The following is a 22,006-nucleotide window of genomic DNA, read 5'->3' on the forward strand; positions in this document are numbered from 1 at the left end:
ATCCAGGAAACAGGAAGGAACGAAACACACAGGAAGGTGATGAAGGGTAAGTCCTAGGATGTGTCCACTCCGCAAGCGGGGGTCGGTCTCCCCTCCGTGCCAAGCACTGTGCTAGACCTTCACAATTCCCTGGCGAGTGAAACACAGAAATCTCTGCCCTCGTGAAACTCTGAAGCCACAGGCCGGAGGCAGAGTTGGGGAGACAAATAAGCAAATGTTGCGGGAGATTAGAAGTCAGTGAGTGCTGTGGGGAAGAAAGAAATCAGCGTGGACTCAGGAGGGCCTGGGGGAAAGGTGCAATTCTAAACGGATAATGAGGAGAAATCCTGGGATAAGAACAGGGAGCACACAGACCCAAGGGAACCAGGCTTTGGAGGGCTCCAGAAAGATGCGGAAAATGATAGATCCTCTCATGGCTTCCGCCGCATAAAAAACTAAATTAAGAAGCCAACAGAGAGGCGCACCTGGGTGGCTCAGTGGGTTGAAGCCCCTGCCTTCGGCTCAGATCATGATCTCAGGGTCCTGGGATATGGCTCTCTGCTCAGCAGGGAGCCTGCTTCCCACCCTCCACCCCCACCCCCACCTGCTGGTCTGCCTACTTGGGATCTGTCAAATAAATAAATAAAATCTTAAAAAAAAAAAAAAAAGAATATGAACCAAGGTCTTTAGCTTTTCTTTTTCTTTCTTTTTTTTTTTTTTAGGGTCAGTTACACCAAAGCATGACCATGTAGTTCTCTTTGGGAATTCAAAAAAGCAATGCGGGGGTGGGGGGAGCATGAGGGACAAGTTCATGGAGAATGCTAGAGCCCCTGGAGCAGCAGGTGGGGCAGGCATCCTCTGCAGCCTCAGGAAGGTGTGAGGCAGGAAGGTGTGAGGAGAGAGGGGCATGGGGCTCTGCGGAGAGGACCTGAGCAGACAGCCAGGGGCAGGGCAGGGAGCCCAAGTCCAAAGAGGAACAAAGACAATACTCATTTCTCATGGGGCCTCGATAGCAGCTGGTGTGCAAGTCACAGGCCGGGCCAGGCCACCCCTCTCACCTAGCGAGAAGCAGGGCACCCCTGCCATGGGTCAGGTCTGGCTGCGGATCCCAGGACAGCAGGCAGGAGGGGACACAGACTCACCTGGCCCCACACAGTTAGATCCCGGGCACTCTGGCTGGCAACAGAGGAACGGCCAGCCCCTGACTCTTATCTCTCCCTTCCCTCCCCAGTGCTTCTGTCCCCAGGGAAGGGTGACCCCAGGCCAAGAATGCGATGCTCGGCTTGGCATTGTGAGGTCGTGTTCCACCCCAGGAGGAACAGGGGGATGCCCAAAACCATCCTGGGAGGAGCCAGGAGGCTGCCATTCATACATAGCCTGCGGGGGGGGGGGGGGGAGGAGAGCGTAGGGGGAGGAGGGAGCTCTGGGTTCCATCCCCATGGCCTGGCGCATTTCACCAGGCGCCTCACTTACTTCTATAACCCGTGGCAGGAGGGAGGAAAACCTGGTTCGAAGCTGCCCAGCATCACACGACGAACATGTTAGCAAGCTAGTCCTGTGCAACAATTATCACCCAACTCAGAGACGTCAAGCAACAGACATTTATGATCTCGTGGTTTCTGTGGGTCAGGAGCAGCCTAGCCGGGTGGTTCCGGCCTAGGGTCTCTCAGGAAGCGAAGGTAGTGAAGGCTGAGTCATCTAAAGGCTTGACTTTAGATGGAGGGGGGGCACCTGGGGGTCTCAGTCCACTAAGCATCCAACTCTTAGCTCAGGTGGTGATCTCAGTGTCCGGGGATCGAGCCCTGCACGGGGCACTCAGCATGAAACCTGTTTGGGCTTCTCCCTCTCCCTCTGTCCCTCCCCTCAAGCCCATGCTTGGTGCTCTGGCTGCTCTCTCACTCCCAAATCAATCAGATTTTAAAAATTAGTAAAAGACTTGGCTAGGTTAGAAAGAATCCCTTCCGAGGTGGCTCATTCACTCCGATGTTGGTGGAGGTCCCAGCTTCTCACCAAGGGGGTCTCTCCACAGCTTTCTGAGTACCCTCAGGCCGCAGCAGCCAGCTTTCCCTGGAGCGAACGATTCCAGAGCAAAACAGCACACCCGACAAAGGACCTGCAATGACTTTTATTATAAGTTTTCAGTTTTCGTTTTTCTTTTTCTTACTATTTCTTTTAAAGAGGCTTTACGCCCCACGTGGCACTTGAACTCATGACCCTGAGATCACGAGGCACATACTCTACAAACTGAGCCAGCCAGGTGCCCCCTGCAATGACTTTTATACCCTAGTTTCCGAACGGCCCCAGCACTGCTTCTAGCCCATTCTCCCGATCGCACAAGAGCACTCTGCACTACAGGGGGAGGAACTGCCCCCGGTACACCCGGAGCTGGGATCGCCGGGGGCTGTCTTCAAGACAGCTGTCTTCAGAAAGTGGCGTCAAATCTCAGGCGAGTAAACCTCCTTCCCTAAATCTTAACCTCCCCAGCCCAACTCCAGAAACTGATCAAAATCCCAAAGACTGAAAACATTCAGTGTTGACAAGCATGTAGAGAAACGAGCCCCTTCATACACTGATGAAAGGAATGTATTAGCTCCTTTCCACCCAGGCGGTAGGGAGCCGTGGCCCAGGCCCCTCTGTCTGGAAGAGGTGGTGGGGAGAACACCAGCCCCGCCAGAAATGACCACACCCTGTTCACCCAACCTGGGAATATGCTACATCCCACAGAAAGGGAGGATGACGGCTACCCATAAGCTGACCTGAACAGAGGCCGATTATCCAGGATCATCCAGCTCGGCCCACTGTAATCACAAGGGTCCTTAAAAGATAGAAGAGAAAGAGTGAGTCAGAGCCTGAACGAGGCAACACAAACTGCACGACTGGCCAGCATGAGCTTCGAAAACAGGAGACCTTGAGACAACCAGTGTGGGCAGCATCTGGGAGCTGGGAACGGATGATTCTCCCCCGCCCCCCCAAGAACCTCCAGGGGAACAAGGCTCTGCCACCCCTTTGATTTCAGCACCCTGAAACCTATTTCTGACTCCCACCTCCAAAGCTATAAATGTGTTCTTTTGAACCCCTAATTTGTGGTCATTTGTTACAGGAACACCAGAAAACGAATGCGGGAGGCCCTCCTGTGATCCCCGGAAACCCAGAACCCAAAGAGCCTAAAGGAGTGCCCACACCGGGTCCCCTCCTGCCTTCTAGACCCGCTGGAACATCTGGGGCCCTAGGGCTCCCTGCCTGTCACTCCATGGTCCCTCCTCCTGGGGGCAGCGTGGGTGGTTGAGGGGGGAGGGGTGGGTAGGAACTCAACCGGTCCACGGCGGGATCTGGTTAACGTTATGAAACATCCACCCTACGGAACACTGGGGACCTCGCTCAAGTAGAGACATCCCCGTGTCCCCGCCCAGGCGGCTTCCGCTTTCAGGGCGCTTAACTAAAAAGCAGTTACCAGCCGAGCAGTATCGCAAGCACAATTCCGGGGGATGAGACAAATCAAAACATAAACGTAGGACAAGGTGTGTCGGATCCCGGTGAAGGACCACACCAAGCTCTTCGCGGTGGGGGAGTGGGAGGCAGGCCAGACCCGGAGATGGCCACCGCTCTGCGCACGAGGCTGCCGCCCGCCCTGGCGCTGCCTGGGGACGACAGGAGGCGAAGGGAGGAGGCCGCCCTCTGCCTACCTTCCCGGTGCCACACCCCTTGCTGTACCCACCGGCTCCCGCGCCCCGACACCGGATACGCTCCGAGCCGGGGCGAGGCCAGGAGAAGCAGCGTAAGGGGGCCCGCGGGAAGCCCCACACCCAAGTCCCCAACGCCAACGAGGGCGGGGCGGGGAAAGGAGGCTTGGGGCGCAAGGGATGCAGAGGCCCGCGATGCGAGGGAGGGAGGGGAGCGGAGGGCCGGAAGGAGCGCACAGAGGCAGACGGGCGGACCGGGGCGCAGTGGCGTCCGCAGCAAGCGGGGACGCCAGGCCCCCGGCTCCCCTGCGCCCGCCGGGCCCCGCGGCCCAGGACTCCGGGCTCCCGGTCGGTCCCCCAATCCGGAACTGGGTCGGGGCGGACGCGCGCCCCAGCGGCTCCTCCGCGGCGCGCCCGTGCGTACGGCCACCCTGATTGGCCCCGGCAGGGCCCGCCCCCAGCAGCAAACAGCATCCCCGCGCCGCGGCTCTCACCGGACCTGCGGGTCGGCTTGGACCCGGCGCCCGGGCCGCAGGCCCGCCCCGCGATGGAGAGGCTCGGGCCGGATTCACCGCGCCCAGCGCGCCGCGGTCGATACTGTCTCCCCCCTCCACCCCCTCCCCCGCAAGCCGGCTTCTCCGGTCTGGACCACCGAGCTCCTCTGCACGAACCAGCGCCCGAACGCTGCGCCCGGAGCCTACGCGACCCGTCAACCCGATGAGGAGCCCGAGGCTTCGAAAGGGACGCCTCAGGGCCTGGCCTCGGACCCTGGCACTTGGCGCCCTCGGGGGCCCTGCAGGGGACGCCTCCGCGGCTCCCAGGCCCGGCCGCCAGGGGGCCCTCGCCCCACTCCGGGGAGCCGCGACGCGCCGGCCCCTGCACAGGGTCCCCCGACTCACAGACAACACAGAGCGAGCCGCGAAGGTGCGGGCTGCACGCCCGGCCACCTCCCCGAGGCTCCCACCTCACTGGAAGTCTCCACCCCCCAACCAGTAACTCAGGCACAGCCCTGACAGCCCAGTGTCCACCCACACCAGAGCACGCCTGGCCCCCGGCTTCACCTGTCTCCAGACCCCGCCTCCCGCCTGCCCCGCTACAGCCCTACCCCTCCCCTGAGTCTCCTTGCTGGGGTGCTGGGGGTCTAACTTAGAACGGCAGCACATCTTCTGTTGGAAACCCCGCAGCCTCAGACTCAGAAGTGGAATGGGGGCTGGCAGGCTGGGGGAGCGGGGACAGGTGTGGAACTTAGTGGGAACAGAGCTGCTCTTAGGAGCAGCGAAGTCAGGCAAGTGATGGTGGAGAAGGCTGCACCCCTTCCCCGGCAGGGTGGCCGGCGGTCCCCGCCACCGCACCAAGCCTGTGCCACTGGATCTGAGTGGGGTAGTTTGCCCCTGCCGGGAGCGCTCTTCCCAACCAGCACGGTGCCTCACCCCTGCGACCCCGAGTTCAACCAGTTCTCAGCTCTTCCACCCAGGGAGGGCCCCAGGGTAGAGTGGCCAGGACAAACCCGAGCTCTGGAGCTCACTAGCTCTGCAATCGGGCGCCCCCTTGCCCATCTGGGAATGGGAATAACAAACCGCAAATTCCTTTAGATTCCTGGCACGAAATGGGGTTGCGCTGCTAGTGCATGGAGAGTCAGGCCTGGCCCCAAACAAGGCAAGTGCCTCTGCTCAGCTTTGGATGTGTTTTTGGAGACCTTCGCCTGCTCCCTCCAACCAGGGCAGCCCCAGTAGAAAAGGCGGCGCTGCCCCTGGGTCCTGGGAGCAGGCGGTTGCCTTACAGGAGCTGTCCGTCACCTGCTAGGTCTAGGATGTCCCCGCACCCCACCCCAAGGGCATTTCCTGACCTTGCCTTATGGCGATGATTCTTCCCAGGCTGCTCAGCCTCAAACACAGCTGGGATCTGTGGCCATTTTTGTCACTTTGGACACGGACACACTTCCTGTAGAGGGCTCTGGGGCAGAGGAGGGGAATGGTGGCCAAGCCACATATCACGGTGTCCTGAGACACTCGCCTTCAACTTCCTATTCCAAGGACTACAGCCATGAGAAAGAGGGAAGGGGCTGCCCACCCCAGCAGACAATGGGGGAGAAAGTCAACCCCCGATCTGGGGCCACACCAACCCCTGCCCTCCGAGTGCCATGTCACGGCTGTCCTCGGGACCTGCACGGCTCCCCAAAGCTATCCTGACCAGGGAATGCGACAGCCCACGCTCCCAACGTGGAGGCACCACTGCCAGGACCAAAGGGACATGGAAAGCTGCGGGATGACACTCACGGGCAAACAGGTGCAGGGCTCAGGACACTGGTGATGCCCAACCTGCCCGCCAGCACCAGGCAGGGTCCCCCCAAGTTGTGCAAGCACCACGGTGCAAACGGGTCTTTCATGTCAACCCAGAAGTTGGGTCAGAATGGGCTGTTCAGAAAAAATGCCAAAGGAAGTGCAGCCCTGACGATCTCGAGGGCTCAAAGGGGCAGGGCTGCGGGCTGGGCAAGGAGCAGCAGCCGGCATGGGCTCAGGGGCCCTGGGCCACTGCTTTCTGCACTTACCGCCAGGCAAGGTGGGGTCCTAAAGCTGGCACGGATTCCTCCTGAAGGCTTTGAGGAGCCCCTGGCGCTGTGCCCACACCCAGCACTATGGCCACGGGCCCCTACTTTGCCGCCCAACTCACGGGTGCAGAGAGTGAGCCCCTGGGACTTCGTCACACAGCAGCCTTCTGAGCCGTCCACGCCGCCCACCCGAAGCCCCCCACACCCAGCTCCTCCCAGCCCAGGCTACTAACAGTTCCACAACCAGTTCTCTCCTTGTTTAAAATGCTAGGAATTGCCCCTTCCCTCGGTCCCCTGACACGTGAACTTCTGTAGCTGTCTGCATTCACTGTCCCCAAGCCCCTTCCTGTCCCGCTTTTCAACCTAGAGCTCAGGGCTTCCCTCTCACCCTCCACTCACGTCCAACCAGCACCTCTGCCTGTGGGTGTGCAGGCCCCAGACACATCTGCACCACAGAGAGGGGCCCCCCCAGAGCTGGGACGAGCCAGAATCCAGCCACTCCCACTCCCAACCCTGAGGCACAAACACCCCCACCCAGAGAGCCACCAAGGTGACGGCGCCCTGCTTTGAAGCAACACTCGGAGACCAGACAAGTCCCTGCCGGGCGCGTGTTTATCCAGCTGCCTCCTGAGCGGAGGCCTCCGCCTGGGCCGGGGCGCCCACTCGCTCCCTGGAGACCAGCTCCTCCACGGCTCGGTCCTGACCCCGGCCGCCTAAGGCTGGGCGTCCTTTCCGGCGGTGGTCCTCGGTCACTGCCTGGCCTCCTCCGCCTGCCACACCAACTCGCCCGAGATGTAGGTGGCCCGCACGTGGAGAGAGTCATCGAGCACCACGAAGTCTGGGTCAGAGGTGGGTGGTGAGGAGGCGGGGGCGGGGGGACGCGTGGGCACCCCCATCCCCACCCAGCCCCCAGGAGCTTCGTTACCCCCGAGAGAAGCTCTGTTCCCATCTCCACCGCCACCTTGGAGCTGGTGGGGAAACCGAAGCTGGCAACACGATTTGGGCAGGGCCCCCCAACCCCTCGCGGGCTGCCCGAGGTCCAGGAGCCCGCGTTCCTGGCGGCGGGATACGCAGGACAAAGGCCCAGGCAGCCCCTCACCAGGCCTCGCCTCATTTGCCAGGAAGCCTGGCCTGATGGGGAGAGGGGCCCAGGCTGCAGGGGGTGGTGGGCAAGGCCACCCGGACACAGGGAAGCCTCCACCTGCCCTGGCGCCATCCTGAGTACCGCGGGAGCAACCAAGTTCTCAGAGGCCCGGGCGCCCACACCAGGCCCTGACCTGCGTCAGCCCCGAAGTCCAGGGTCCCCTTGCGCTTCTCCAGCCCCAGCAGCTGAGCGGGGTGCAGGGACGCAGCCTCCAGGGCCAACTCCACACTGCAGCCTGCTCAGGGGACACAACTGGGTGACCACCCCTGCCCCAGCTCTGCCGGCAGCCCCTTCCCCAGCCCGCAGCCCCGAAGCTCCAAGGCCTAGGAACTGGGTTCTGCCAGGGTTCTGCAGCAGGGTGACGAGGCTCCACCGCACCCCAGTCTAAGGGCGCTGCTGGGGACCCTTCTGCCGCTCACGTGCTCACCAATCCCAGCCCGTCCGGCCTCACCTCCCCCTGAACAGATGCTCTGGACCCGAAGGCCCGCAGGCCCCCCTCCTTTGGGGTCCCAGAAGGGCACCCCCACAAAGGAGGAACAGCCTGCGCATCGATGAAGTCACGTGATCTTGCCTTTCTATCCCTGCTACCCCTCAAGAGGCCATGTGACTAAACCCCACTCTTCCTGCCCCCCATTATCCCCCCAGCTGCCGGCCTGTCTCCCTGCTCGAAACAGCATGTCAAGCCCCGACACCCCAGATGCCACCCCAGCCCCAGGGCACTACCAAGCATCCCTCAGGGCCTGGCCAACCACAGCCCCTACCAGACACCCCTGCCCACCTTCCCCGCAACAGGCCCACCCCCTTAAGAAGCCCAGAGCACAGCTCTGACCCCCTCACACCTCATCTCCCTAGCTGTGGACCCACGAAGGCCCCCCAGCCTACAGGGTCCAAGACCAAGGCCCAAGCCGTGGGTAAACTGAGCTCCATTCTCCCGTCGGGTGCCACGGCTTCAGTGCCGTCACCCTGGGTCCCAGCCATCTGCCTGCCACCGTCTTATCCCGCCCAGGAGCTCCCTGCAGGGGGACCTCGGCCACGTTCCCGGTGCTCGTGCCCTAGGAAACTCTGCCAGACGAGGGCTGTGGGTGCGAGGCTCCGGTGGTCTCCGTGCTTCCCTCCCACCTCCCCCAAACGTAGCTTCCACCCTCCCCGCACGCACACATCCACCCACACACACATGCACACACACCTCCTACCCCATACCAGCCTCACTGACCTGTGGCCTGTAGGAAATGCCGGACACACACGTCCATCGGAGCTATGCTGCCACTCAGTGTCTTGGTGCCTTGAGAACAGAGAGTGCAGGCTCTGTGGGACCAGAGACCACCAGGCACGCAGTGGGGGGTGGGCAGTGGGCTGGCAGGGCACGCCCACATGCCACAAGAGGCCGAGGGCCTGTTCTCGTGGGGGCGGCCGGCAGGGACAAGCAAGTCACTCACCTGCCACATAGGCTGTCAGTCCATCCACTTCGACCTCCTGCTGCCCCAGCGTGTGCCGGCCATCACCCAGGCCCAGGGCGGGAACGGCGTCGGTGACCAGCACCAGCCCTGTGGGAGGAAGGGGCTTCAGACCTGCCCCACAGCGCACTCCCCGTCGCCCCCAGCCCGCCCTGCCACGCACCCTGAGGATGGGCCCGGTGGGCGATGCGCAGGGCGGCGGGGTTGGTGTGCGTGCCATCCGCAATCATCCCATAGAAGATGTGGCGGCCCGGTGGCAGCCGGTCACTGGTCAGGAGCCCCACGATTCCTGGGTCGCGGTGGTGGAACTGGGCAGGGATTGGAGGCGGGAGCTGAGCGAGGGCAGGAGCCCCTGTACCCGCCCCCCCCACACCCGGGGGACTTGGTGGGGGACGACTCACAGGCAGCATGGCGTTGAAGAGGTGGGTGATGAAAGTGGCCCCACACTGCACGGCTTCCTCCGCGGCCTGCAGGTCGGCCACCGAGTGTCCTGCATGGGGGACCAGCACTCAAACAACACACCCAGCCCAGGACCCCCCGTGCGCACGCACGCCTGGAGGCGGCCCGCCTCACCTAGGGACACACAGATGCCCCGGGCCACCAGGGCCCGTATCACCTCTCGGCTACGGCCCAGCTCCGGGGCCAGCGTCACGATGCGGACGTTGTCCAGGGCGCCGTAGGTGGTCAGCACGTCGTGGAAGGCATTGGCCTCGAAGGAGCGCAGGTGGGCTTCGGGGTGTGCACCTCGCTTCTCCCGGCTGATGAACGGGCCCTCCAGGTGCACCCCTGGGAGGAGTGGGGGGCGGATGGCTCCAGCATGCCTCCTGCCGCACAGCCCCCACCCCAGCCCCTGTCACCTGCCCGACCTCCCTCCCCAGTTGGGCCTCTGGAGGGGGAGGGGCTGCCAACAGGTCCCCGAGGAGCCTCCCCGGGTGGGGGCAGGGAGAGGGGTCAGCCACTCACCGAGGACCCCTGCCCCATGGGGACCACCACTCTTCACGGGGATCTGAGGAAGGACCTGGGGGGAACCAGCTGTTAAAGCCCTGCCCCCTATGGCCCAGCGCCCAGCGGTCACACCCCAGCCGAGGTCAGAGATCAGCCCCCGATGGCCTTCCCTCGGGTACTAGAAGGTAGTCAAAAGTCCCCAACCGTGGTCAGGGAAAGCACAGCACTCAGAACCGTCCGGACGTGGAGGAGTCATGGGGGACACAAGAGCAGCGGCCTGCAAGGACCTGGAGAGGAGGAAAGAGCCCCTGCACACAGGGCAGGCACGTGGACAGAGGGCCACCCCTCCGGGCGGCCCCTGACCCGGCAGCAGCTGGGACACAGGGGGTGGCATGCTCAAAGGGTCTGGACCCGGACAGGTGACAGGCCCGGCCTCCTGAGCTGCAGAACCAGAAGCACGGCCGGAAGCAGGAAGACAGCGCGCTCCACGCAGAGCGAGCGCAGAGGCAGGGGCTCGCCGGCCGGGGGCTCGGTGCGGACGGGGCTGGAGGCTCGGACAAGCCGCGTCCGAGCTGAATGCCGTCAGGTGGGTCCCTCGCGTGTAAGAGGTGCTCACGTGACCCATCGCAGGACCAGACAGGCAGCTGGGCCTCGCAGCCCACACCTCTCTCACGAAGGAACGTGGAGAAGGACGCGGACAGGGAGCCCCGCAGGACAGCGGAGTCCCCAGGCTGAGCTGCCGGATAAACACGCCCACCTCCAGAGCTCCCCTACGCCGGGCAAGATAAAGGGATTGACTCGGAGGAGGCTGAAACCTCCCTACAAGACGGGCGATGAGCAGAGCAGTCCAGGGAGGCTGAGGAACGGATGCCGGGCAGAGGCGGGCAGGTGCACGCGGGGGACACGCCCTGCACATAGAGGCCGCGCTGCCGCCCCACTGCCTTAGTCCTGGCCACGCCTGGCACCTTGAGAAGCGGGGGGACCACAACAGACACACCATCAAAGAGCGGCTGTGTCCCGAACGTGCCCGGCAAGCAGCTGGAGTAAACCGGAAGGTGTCCAGACGGGAGGCGGATCGAGGTGCACACACCCTGCAGTTAAGTGCAAGTTCATGCTCTTAACACGGTCAGCATGGAGCCAGCGAGGCCTGACCCCGCTGACCAGGGACCTCGACGAAGGGGGCCTCCTCGGAGCCTCCGCAGGCCTGGGACTCCCAGCAGCCTGCCGGAGCCTGACCTCAAACAGCCGGTAACCAAACCCAAAAGAAGGATGGCAGGATAACAAGGGAACAAACAGCCCGAAAGCAGAGTCAGAGGAAGAATGAGAGAACCCATCCAGGAGGCCCAGCAGGGGAATGATGGCTCCCAGGAGGAGATGACAGAGAAACGGGGCAGAATGTCACACGGAAGTTATTCAAGACAAGCAAACAAAACCGACAACCAGATTGAGACAGCCAGGCCGTGCTGAGGCCAGCACCACGGATGACCTCCCTCCGGGCAAAGTCACTTCTAACACAGAATCGTTCCCCAGTCAAGACAGTAAAAACAGGGGGACCTGGGGGGCTCCGTCAGTTGAGCGTCTGACTCTTGATTTCAGCTCATGTCCTGGTGTTGAGGGCATGAGATTGAGCCCCGCGTCGGGCTCCACACTCAGTGGAGAGACTGCCTGGAATTGTTTCCCTCTCCCTCCCTCGTGGGCGCTCTCTCTAAAATAAATCAAACTCGGGGCGCCTGGGTGGCTCAATGGGTTAAGCCTCTGCCTTCGGCTCAGGTCATGATCTCAGAGTCCTGGGATCGAGCCCCACATCGGGCTCTCTGCTCAGCAGGGAACCTGCTTCCCCCTCTCTCTCTCTGCCTGCCTCTCTGCCTACTTGTAATCTCTCTCTCTCTCAAATAAATAAATCTTTAAAAAATAAAATAAAGTAAATCCAACTTAAAAAAGAAAGACAGAGTAAACACATTCTCAGGCCTTCAAGATCTCAAAAACTCGACCTCCCATGACCCCCTCCTCCAGAGAAAGCGGGGAGATGTGCTCCAGAGCGAAGGCAAAAACCAGCAAAGAGGAAGACCCAGGATGGGGGACGGAGGCCCAGCGGAAAGACGCTAGGGGAGCCCCTCAGGTGAGAGTAAGGGAGCTGCCGGCACAGCTTGGCCCAGGGAGGCCAGCAGCCAGTGCTGGGAAACAGGTCCCCGAGGCTGCCGCAGGAAGGCAACACTGACGGACACCTGGCGTGTCCAGATGTCCCGAAAGAAGAGTGAGCTCCTGGCAGGAAGCCCGGAGTCAAGTCACGAGTTAAGGGAACAAAGAGCAGGACTTCCAAGGAAAGGAGAGCAGCCAGGTAAGAAAATGGGACACGCGGAGTATGCCCCACCTGGTCCTGCAGACCGACCTCCCCAAGGCAGCGGGCGGCTGTGTGGGGAGGATGGGGGCTGCTTCTGCTCCTCGGCTGGGCAGCAGACACACGTACACGGCCCTAAACAGAGAAGTGAAGCAGGAGTCCCAGCACAGACTTAAGAGACAGGAGAGCAAATTCCAAGCAACCCGAGCTGAAAGGGACAGTGTCTAGATGGGAGCCCGTGGGGGCAAAGGGCTGCTAGCTCTCCTAACCAGCCACGGACAGGTCTAAGTTCACTGAAGATTAGAAAAAAGAAGGTAACGGTTGAGTTTTTCCAGAACAGATCTCCTTCCCCTTGGAACAGGTGGGCGTGCATGCAGAGGCTGGGCAGTTCTGGGACACGTCCTCTAGACCCCCGCCTTCAACCTGCCCATCTCTATACGGGACAGCACGAAGCCTGGCATCCACATTCCACCGGCAGACCGTGTTGTGATGAGTGTCAGGTTCTGTCCTATTCTTCCAAGTCCTCCGAGGGAGCTCAGCACCAGACACAAGGCTCTTGTGGGAGGAGGGGGGAGGGGAGTACTTCAACCCAAGGGGTGGATGGGATTGTGGGTGAAGCCTGTCTTCCCAGGGAGGACACCGTGTGGGACATTCTGGGGGGTTCTGCAGAGTCTCCCCGGGAACGACACACAGGAAGAGGGGACCTGCACAATGCCCATCGCTGGCTGTTCTCCCGACCTGGGCTCACAGGCGCCACCTCCAGCCCCCTAACCTCCAAGTCTCAGATTCAGAACTCGAAGTCCTAACAAGACACTCACGGTTTACTTCACCCTTCAAAACGAAGCAGAGTCTCACAAGGAAAAGCTACGGCTAAGCGGGGAGACCAGCATAAACGGCAGGGCAGAGGCAGAGAGGGGAAGGCGTGTTCCAGGCGGGAAAGCAGAGGGAAAGGTCAAAGGGTAGAGGGCGTGTGGGGCCAGAGGCAAAGGTCTGCCTGCCAACAAGAAGGTACTAGATCTTGGGGGCGCCTGGATGGCTCAGTGGGTTAAAGCCTCTGCCTTCGGTTCAGGTCGTGATCCCAGGGTCCTGGGATCGAGCCCCGCATCGGGCTCTCTGCTCGGCAGGGAGCCTGCTTCCCCCTCTCTCTCTCTGCCTGCCTCTCTGCCTACTTGTAATCTCTCTCTCTCTGTCAAATAAATAAAAATAAAAAAAATCTTTAAAAAAAAAAAAAAAGAAGGTACTAGATCTTGGTAAAGCAGATGATGGACTTGAAGCCGAGAAGGGACACAAACAGATCTTCCTCCTGGAAGAGTATCAAAGCATAAAGCTAGGGGCGCATGGGTGGCTCAGTGGGTTAAAGCCTCTGCTTTCGGCTTGGGTCGTGGTCCCAGGGTCCTGGGATCGAGCCCCGCGTCGGGCTCTCTGCTCAGCGGGGAGCCTGCTTCCCTTCCTCCCTCTCTGCTTGCTTCTCTTCCTACTTGTGATCTGTCTGTCAAATAAATAAAATCTTAAAAAAAAAAAAAAAGCATAAAGCTAGAGGAGACCCCAGAAAAGGACCACATGGTCTCAGGGGACCAGAAGACGATGACAAAAGATCTGGGTAACTTCTGACAAAGGAGCAATCCAGTTCCGCCCAGTGTGAGCTAACCCTGGAAGAAGGTGGGTGGATGGGGGGTGGGAGGTTACCCCAGGGAACAGTCCTGTAGTTTCTAAGACGATACTGGAATCAAATTTTTACATTCATGCCCCTCAAAACTCTAGTTTCTGCTAAGGCCTTCAACCTGCAAACGTTTATGGTTTATGGTGACACGTTCTAGCAAGACAACATAAGCCAGCAGTCCCCATGTCCAGAAGCCCCTTGTCCTGTAGAAGAAGACCTCCTCATCTGTGTGGCAAGGGTCAGATGTGCTGTGGAAAGCGTGGCTGGTGTGAGACCAGACGGTACAGCCAAAGAAGCAGCAACACACAGAACACGGCAAAGGCCTTCCAGGCAGAGGGCTTGGAGACAGGAGAAAGGACAGCCTAGAATGTCTGGAATGTGCCTAGGGAAAAGATAGAGGTCGGGCAGGCAGGGAGGGAATGCCCAGAAGGCTGGGGTTCACCCTGAGCCCAAAAGGGGAGGGGACAGGGTGAGTGAGCAGAGTCCTGCACCTCGTGAAGGCCCCTGTGGCAGGACCTGGAGGAGGGACAGTAGTTGGGAGGGTAGAGAACTGTCACCGAGCCTCACCGGTGAGGCCCAGGAAAGGGAAGGAAAAAGAACACGGAGGCAATAAGGTGGGCACCTTCCTTGGCTCCAAGCAGAGGAAAGCGCGGACTGACGGCCAGGAGAGAAAACGCGGAACCACGTGCTGGTTTCCAGCAGCACACGGAGCTTAGTCTGTAACCTCTGATTCTCTGATGGGAGGCCTAGGGAAACTTCCAGAAAGATGTCCACAGCTGCCAGTTTACCAACGGCTTAATACAGACCACACACAGTGCTGAGTACCCTAACCCCAAGATAATGACACAGCCGTCATTCTCAATTTAGGCTCGAGGAAACAGACTCAGAAAAAAATAAAGGCTGTCTCATGTCCCCAGTTGACACGTGAAGTTAAGAGGCCCAAAGCCCACTCCCGATGTCCCCCCACACCCAGCCCGGACTCTGGGCCCACACACCCAGGAGGGACCCCACGACGGGCAACGTGACCCATCATCACAGTAAGGAGCCCTTTCTGGAGAAAACCACCACACCGGAAGGAACAGGAGGGATCACAGCAGAACCGCCCCCTCCCTAAACTCAACTCCGGTAACGGAACAGCCACGCTTTTCAAAACTCGTTAAGCCTCAAGCAGTCCAGAGGCACAAGGAACACACTCTGCTCTCCAAGAGTTCGGGAAGAAGGAACATCCGTGCCCGCAGAGAGAACACCCAACGATAAAATAAGGTAAAGAATAAAACCAGAGAACCCATGCGGAAATAAACACGGTTTCATGGGAACGGGCAGAGAAAGGAGTGAGGGGTGTTGGGGTAGATGAGAGCGGCAGAGAGGACGCACTAGGGTGCCTGGGCAGACAGTGAAGCTTCTTTCTGGAAAGCACATTCAACTGGAGTCACAGAGCAGAGACAGGTTGGGCGGGGGGAGGGGATAAGCCTGACCAGCAGCTACAGATGCGGCCATCGGAAGTCCCAGCAATGGGTTTCTGGAGCCCAGAGGCAGCCAGAGGGCAGCGCGGAAAGGACGTGTGGCTAGGGAGGACACCGGGACAGCACAAGTGCAGGCCTAGGGGACAGCTGCAGAGACAGGGACACTCTGCCAGTGGGGGAACGACCGAATGAGAAAGCCTAGCGGCAGGACCCTGACCCCACGTGGAAGGAGGCCAGCAGGTGAGGCCAAATGCTAGGCTGAGAGGGGGCCGTGGGAGCGCGGACTTGAAAAACATGGCGGGGCTGCGTCTGGAGCCCCCGTCCCTCCAGACCGGGAGCCGGACCTCACCTTGTGATAAACCTCGGGTGGTGAGGTGACCAAGGTGGGGCAGAAGGAGGTGACTCCGTGCGACAAGATCCTCCGGGCCACCAGGGCGACCCCCGAACCCACGTCCTCCGAGGCCTGAGAGAAGTCAACGCCAAATCCACCTACGGCCACACAGAGGAAGGTCGCACGGCGCCCAGACCACTTCCTCTGGGTCGCCACCCACCCCCCAGCCCTAGGCCGCACCGTTGATCTGCACGTCGATGAAGCCCGGCGCCAGGATGCAGCCCCCGCAGTCCCGCTGCTCATCCGCCACTCGCCGCTCTTCAAAGAACAGTTTCTCGGGGTCCAGAATGCGGCCTTCACGCACCCACAAATCCTCCCTGTGGCCAGAGCCAGGCGGGGCGAGGACTAAGATCGCCTACCCCGCACGCACCCTGCGGCCCACGCGAACACCGACCAGCCCTGAGCCCCGCACCCTAGCAGCCCCCGGTCCCGCACCCCACTTCTGAGCAGCTCCCGGTCCGAGCCCCACCGGCCCTGGGCCTCACCCAAGCAGCAGCCTGCCCCGCGCCCGAGCAGCTCCCGGTCCCGCACCCCACTTCTGAGCAGCTCCCGGTCCGAGCCCCACCGGCCCTGGGCCTCACGCAAGCAGCGCCCGGCCCCGCGCCCGAGCAGCTCCCGGGTCCTGGGCCCCACCTGAGCAGCGCCCGGCCTCGCAGGATGCGGCAGTTGGTGAACTGGAGCACCGGGGCCCGCGCCTCGTCCTGCCCGCCGCGCATCGTGAGCCACCCGAGCCCAACCGAGCGGGCGGCACCCGGAGCCCCGCAGCCGAATCCGCTCCCCGCGCGCCCGGCCGACTGCAGGCCGCGGAGCCCGGCCCCCACCCACGTGACCCTCAGCTGACTGAGGCGGTCACGTGACCGGCACACCCACGTGACCGGCACCGCTCGCCCGCCCAGGCCCCTCCTTGTCTCCAGCCCCGCCTCCACCCCCCACCCCACCACCAGCCCGGGCCCACACAAGCGGTCCACACAGGCGTCCAGTCACAACCGAGAACTTTATTGGACATCGCTCGGCTCCGGGCCTGGCAGGCCCAGCGCACTGGCCCCGCGGCCCCGGCAGCCGGGGCTGGGGAAGGGTGGTTCCATCCAACGAGTCTCAGAGCAAACGGTAACCCCACAACGCAACACTACCTAAGATTACTATATAGTTGGGAGACGGAGGGCTGCTCCACAGACGTATGAACAGGTCAAATCTTTATAAATAATAAACATCCAGTGAAGAGAAAATGACAACTCTAATTCATCCTTATACACAGAGCACTCTAGGGCAGATGAGTGGGGGCGGCAGAGGCCTGCGTCCTCACTGGTCGGGGGCCTGGATGGGTAATGAGTGGGCCCAGATGTCCACGGCACGGGGCAGGCGGGGGCAAGGCCAGGGGGAACAGACAATGGGCACTAGGACACTGCGCATTTACAAGACCAACTACTGGGGGGGCAGCTGCCCCGTGCATGTGTGTCAGGCTGTTCATCTTGGAATGCGGGGATGGTCTTTACATCATATTCTGTGGCTGGTGCGCTCGGAGAGGGGCTACTTTGTGGAGAGGATCAGGGCAACGATGAGACCGTAGAGGCCGAGCACCTCGGCGAAGATGAGGATCAGGATCATGCCCACGAATAGCCGGGGCTGCTGGGCAGTGCCGCGCACACCAGCGTCCCCCACAATGCCGATGGCAAAGCCGGCCGCCAGCCCGCTCAGCCCCACGCTCAGGCCAGCACCCAGCTGGAGGAAACTCCTGGGGGAGAGGACACAGGAGAAATGTTAGCAGCCTGCTGGGGAAACCACCTGCCCCACGCCCCCTCCCTGGCCCTCCCGACCCCATGCGATGGCCTGACCCCAGGCAAGGCAGCACAGGCAGGGAGGGAGCCAGCACTCACTTGTAGAGGCTGATGCCATCATTCAGGGAATTGGCGATGAGGACTGCCACCACCAGCCCGTAGATGGCGATGATACCAGCCATGACCACTGGGATGATGGACTTCATGATCAGTTCTGGCCGCATGACAGACATGGCTGCAATGCCGGTGCCACTCTTGGCTGTACCATAGGCGGCACCCAGGGCTGTGTGGAGAGGGGGGAAGCCAGGTCAGCTCAGAGTACTTGGGGTCAGGTCCCTGGGAGTAGCTCTGGCATGGCTGAGGGACACCCTAAGTTATCACAAAGGGGACATAAATTTGGCACCTAGCCAGAGGTGGGAGGTGGCCCTCAGGGGCAAGAGCCCCCGCCGGGCACACAAGGAATCCAGGTAGCTCTTTCCTTCTCCACCAGAGGCGCCTGTGGCTGTCGCCTACCTGCGCAGCTGCTCTGCTGTGAAACCGAGGCCCCACCTCCCAGGGAGCCTCCATGCAGCTGCCCGCAGCCTCCAAGGTGGAGCTGTGACAGGTCCAGCAGCCCCGTCACACGGAGAAACGGGCAACTGTGCCACTTAAGACTTGCTGAAGATTCTGGACATCTTTTTACTGACTGGAGTCCCGGACATTCAGGTCCGAAATGGCCTGGCAAAGCACGAGGCGGTTACATCTCAGCAGCCCAGGATCAGGCCAGACTCAGCCCGTCGGCCTTGCGGCTCCAGCCAGGGACAACACGCTGGAAGACCCTCACCACACACAGGGCCCGACCACAGGGTCAGGGAAGGCCGGCCTGGCGAGTCCTGGCTCAGGCCACAGCGTCCAGCACCCCCCACCGCTCCCAGCTCTCCCGGAGGGCTAGTATCTGTGGTCAACAGGCTGAGTGCTTTCTCAGCCACACAGGAGGCCTGGACCCTGGAGTTTGGGGAGAATCTCTTTAAAGAACCAGAGTAAAAAGGGCGAGCCAAGGAGAGGGCAGGGCACAGGGAGCCACCACCCAGGCAGACCATGAGCCCTTGGCAGACCTCCCAGAGGCAGCCCTGCATGCACAGAGGCCTTGGGCGCCTCCAGTGATGGGAGTGGGGGGGAAACTCTGGGGTGGCCTGTCTCCTCTGATGTTCCTCCTCCCTCTTTCTCGGTAGGGGGTGCTACCGTCTTCAAAGTTCCCTTCTCCTGGCCTCAAAGTCTAGAGCAACTTTTGCACAGAACAGAGCTACAGGGGGCCCCGCAGGGTCTCCCAGGGTCCCACCGCACTGCCTGAGCAGAGCTTAACATGGCTCAGAGGTGGAAAAGACCAGGACAATCCCAACCATTTTTCTGCACGTTTTATTCATCTGTTTGGGCCACCAAAAAAGGTCTACTCTATGCTCATCACTGAGCAGTGAGGAGGTCCAAGGAGCTCTAGCTTCCCATGGCTCCAAGCCTGGTGAGGACACACATGGCACCTCCACGCATGTTCTAGAAGAGTGGGGAGGCCGGTGCGGGGGGAGGTGTCTGGGGAAGGGCTCCATAGAGAGAATGACGTTGGGTAGACTGAGTGAGCAAAAAGGACTGCAGACGACATGAACGGAGTCATCCACCAACATGGCACCAGGCTGGGAGCTACCAGAAAGACGAAAGAGGCAGGGGTGGGAGCAGAGGGACCTATACTGCCTCTGCCACTCAGTCCCAAAGACACCCAACACCACCACGCCTGGGCATTCGGCACTATCAACCCATGGCTCAGGGCTGGTCTTCATGAAGCTTTTCCAGAACTCTCCTGGTTGCAGTGCATTTTGGGGGCTCCTACCGCAGGCCCAGCACCCCATCAGGCTGCATCACATGCGTGCACATGGCCAGCGCCATGGCCCGTTCCTCAAGTGGAGAGCACAGGAGCTGTGTGGCACTGAGTGAGAAGCCGATTACTGGGAAGTCGGCAACCCAGGAGCAGGACACTGCCAGACGTGGGAAGTGAGCTGGGCTCTTCTCCGGGAGGTGGCAGAAGAGCGTGTGGCTGGAGGTGGGGAGGCAACAAGATGAACAAAGGGAAGAAAACAGGGCTGACCACGAGGGAAAAAGCAGCCTGGCCTGGGCAGCAGCAGGTGTCCACAAAGACCAGGCCCCGAGTGCTAGCCCTGGAGACAAGGCCTACAAGGTCCCAGACCGAGCAGAGGACAGAAAGGCGTGCGATCAGGAGGCAGTTCCAGGAACAAAGCACCAGAGGCAGGGTGTCTGCCAGGAGGGAGGAAGTCAGAGAGATTACGGAAAAGGAGCAACCAACGGCCTGTGGAAGACCCGATGAAGAAAGAATCGACAGGACTTTGTCACAAGAAAAAAAGGGGAAGCAGGAAGGGAGACCGGGCACACAGGAGCAGGCAGCACCCATCCTCAGGGGCCCGGGGCAACCAAAAAAAGCCCTAGACCACTGATACCTGGTTCTCAGTAACTTCCAGAGACCTGCTTTTGGGTCAGGCTCCATCTGAAAGTATCAGGTTCTAGGAGAGGAAGAGATGTGCCTGGTGACTGGAGGCAGGCCAGGAGGCGGGTACAGATAAAGGGCTGGGGGCTTTTAGAGCTTCAGGAACAGGCAACGACAGCCCGAACTCAAGGAATTCTGGGGAGGAATATCCTGTCCTTCGCTGATGTTCCTCCGTGCCGGGCACATAGCAGAAGCTCAATCAAGATTTGCTGAATGAATGAATGACAGCCACGAGTAACCCACAGGTGGCCAGGCAAAGCAGAACCTCTGAAGGCATTCTGGAGGCAAGGAGCAGAAAAGGCTGGGGGAGGGGGTCACAGCAGCCCGCTCCAAAGTGCTGGAAAGTAGGCAGCCCCTGCAGATGTGGAAAGAGCAGGCGTTGCCTGGGAGGGAAGGGGAAGTCCAGACCACTTCTCCCACCACAAATGACCCCTTACTTGCACGTGATGGGAAGGGCAGGGCAGGGCACACTCAGCAACTCATGACTGGCAAACAGGCCCAGGCAGAGGGAGGCCGAGGAGGGAGCAGAGTCCCCAGGCCCCTACCCCCCAAGTGTTTACAGTCAGCAGAGACTGTTTGGAGTTCAAACCCTCCCCCTACTTGCGCAGGGAGCCTCCCCAGTCCACCAGGTAGGGTGGGGCAAGGCGGAGTCATCAAAACCAAAAACCAGACCTACCCAAGAAGGCCCAGAGGAGACCAGGTCAGACCAGTCCACAGGGTTGCAGCGGCAGGACTAACCTTCCTGGGTCCCACATTCCTGGGCCTGGCCCACGTGCCTTTCTCCCAGATAGGCCAGTTTTCACTGAATTCAACAGTCCATGGCTGTCAAGACCCAAGTTCAAAAGAAGGGGTGCTACCAAGAACCTGAAAGGCCCTTCTCTTTACCCAGAGGAGCCCTCCCCAATTCGGGGCCTCGGGAAAGGGAAGTCACGCATCCTTTCATTCATTCACCGGGGCCTAAACTACCACACTCTGCCTTCTGGAGACAAAGGCCCAATCCCCTCAACGCTGACACTTCACGCCCCCCTCTCTCAATCATCCAGAGGGACACTCTTGGCAAGCGGGCGCACACACACACACTGTCGTTGCTGGCCTGCCTCCCAGACACCCGTCCTTGACCCGGAGCCCGTTCAGACCCCCACTCCGTTCCACACAATCCCACCTCAATCCCACCTCGGGGTTCCTGCCAGCTCTCATGACCAACCCCTCAGTTTTCCCAAGCAGTCCACACGTCCCGCAGGACTACTGGGAAACAGTGACAGGCCCTAACTAGAAGCGTCTGCCTCTGAGTGTAGACCCACTTGACCCCCCGCCGGGGGTGGGAGGGTGCGGGTCGCCAAAAGGGCCATAACGGCCAGGGCTGTGTACCTCGGAGGGGAGAGCCAGGACCTCATCCACCCCCTGCCCCCACCTCCGCCGGACAAGGCCGGCCCCGCGTCTGGGGAGCTCTCCGAGGTGTGATGTCACACCTGCCCGCAGGATTGGGGGGGTGCGGAGCAGGCGCAGGACCGCGCGCCCCCACCCCAGCCTCCCTCCCGCCTCTCCTAGGGCTAAGATGGCAGCGGCGCCGCCGCCCCACCCCCGCACCTACACCGACAGGGGCAGGGCTGCCGGCTACCGATCCCCGGGAGACCCCCGGGACCCGCACCCCGGCCCAGCCCGCGAGCCCTGCGCTCCGCAGCCCCCGGGGCCCCGACCCCCGCCCGCTGTCACGTGAGTCCCGGGACCCCCCCGACAGATCGGAATTACGTCAGCGTGACGTCACACCCCGAACCCTGGGGAGATGCGAGCACGAGCCCCGAGCGCCCCGGCCCCCCCAGCCTCCCGGGTCCCTCCTGCCGCGGCGCTCACCGCTGAAGACCATGGCGGCCGAGGCGCCCATGACCGCGAAAAAGGAGGCGTACTCGGGGCCGCTCTTGGCCTCGGACATGTCTGCGGGTGGGGAGAGGGCGAGCTCAGCAGGCCGAGGCGGGGGCGAGGACGGGCCGGGCACGGCGAGCGAGCACGAGCGGAGCAGTCAGGCGGCTGCGAAGGCGACCCGGCCCGTCAGCCGCTGCGCTCTAAATACCAGCACCGCAGAACAAAATGGCGGCCGCGGCCTC

At 61.3% G+C, this 22,006-nt stretch overlaps 2 protein-coding genes across 3 annotated transcripts; both read right to left on the bottom strand.

Annotated features, from left to right (window-relative positions):
* Positions 1–1,560: 1,560 nt before the first annotated feature.
* Positions 1,561–16,419, bottom strand: AMDHD2 (amidohydrolase domain containing 2). Of its 2 annotated transcripts, none has more exons than XM_080831083.1 (11): positions 16,236–16,419; positions 15,783–15,919; positions 15,561–15,700; positions 9,769–9,823; positions 9,379–9,591; positions 9,207–9,295; positions 8,969–9,113; positions 8,788–8,895; positions 8,565–8,633; positions 2,736–2,794; positions 1,561–2,092 (listed from the first exon to the last, which is right to left on the bottom strand). In XM_080831083.1, exons 1-10 carry the CDS (start codon positions 16,316–16,318, stop codon positions 2,784–2,786), a joined length of 1,050 nt encoding a protein of 349 aa, XP_080687209.1. In that variant the 5' UTR covers positions 16,319–16,419; the 3' UTR covers positions 1,561–2,092; positions 2,736–2,783. The 2 variants fall into 2 exon arrangements, with proteins under 2 accessions (XP_080687209.1, XP_080687208.1); XM_080831082.1 differs by lacking the exons at positions 1,561–2,092; positions 2,736–2,794 and adding exons at positions 6,803–7,045; positions 7,485–7,586.
* Positions 16,420–16,577: 158 nt separating this feature from the next.
* ATP6V0C (ATPase H+ transporting V0 subunit c) lies at positions 16,578–22,006 on the bottom strand. Its single transcript, XM_080830526.1, has 3 exons — positions 21,756–22,006; positions 17,477–17,660; positions 16,578–17,334 (listed from the first exon to the last, which is right to left on the bottom strand). Exons 1-3 carry the CDS (start codon positions 21,832–21,834, stop codon positions 17,130–17,132), a joined length of 468 nt encoding a protein of 155 aa, XP_080686652.1. The 5' UTR covers positions 21,835–22,006; the 3' UTR covers positions 16,578–17,129.

Source organism: Martes martes (assembly GCF_963455335.1).
Source record: "Martes martes genome assembly, chromosome: 18".
Classification (NCBI taxonomy): Eukaryota; Metazoa; Chordata; class Mammalia; order Carnivora; family Mustelidae; genus Martes; species Martes martes.

Coding starts and splice junctions, on each gene's coding strand:
- AMDHD2 (XM_080831082.1), bottom strand. CDS start 16,318: ATGCGCGGCGGGCAGGACGAGGCGCGGGCCCCGGTGCTCCAGTTCACC. Junction 9,114..9,206: donor TCTTCAACGCCATGCTGCCT/GTGAGTCGTCCC, acceptor ATCCCTGCCCAG/TTCCACCACCGCGACCCAGG. Junction 8,896..8,968: donor CCACCGGGCCCATCCTCAGG/GTGCGTGGCAGG, acceptor TTCCTCCCACAG/GGCTGGTGCTGGTCACCGAC.
- ATP6V0C (XM_080830526.1), bottom strand. CDS start 21,834: ATGTCCGAGGCCAAGAGCGGCCCCGAGTACGCCTCCTTTTTCGCGGTC. Junction 17,661..21,755: donor GGCCGCCATGGTCTTCAGCG/GTGAGCGCCGCG, acceptor CTCTCCACACAG/CCCTGGGTGCCGCCTATGGT. Junction 17,335..17,476: donor GATGGCATCAGCCTCTACAA/GTGAGTGCTGGC, acceptor CCTCTCCCCCAG/GAGTTTCCTCCAGCTGGGTG.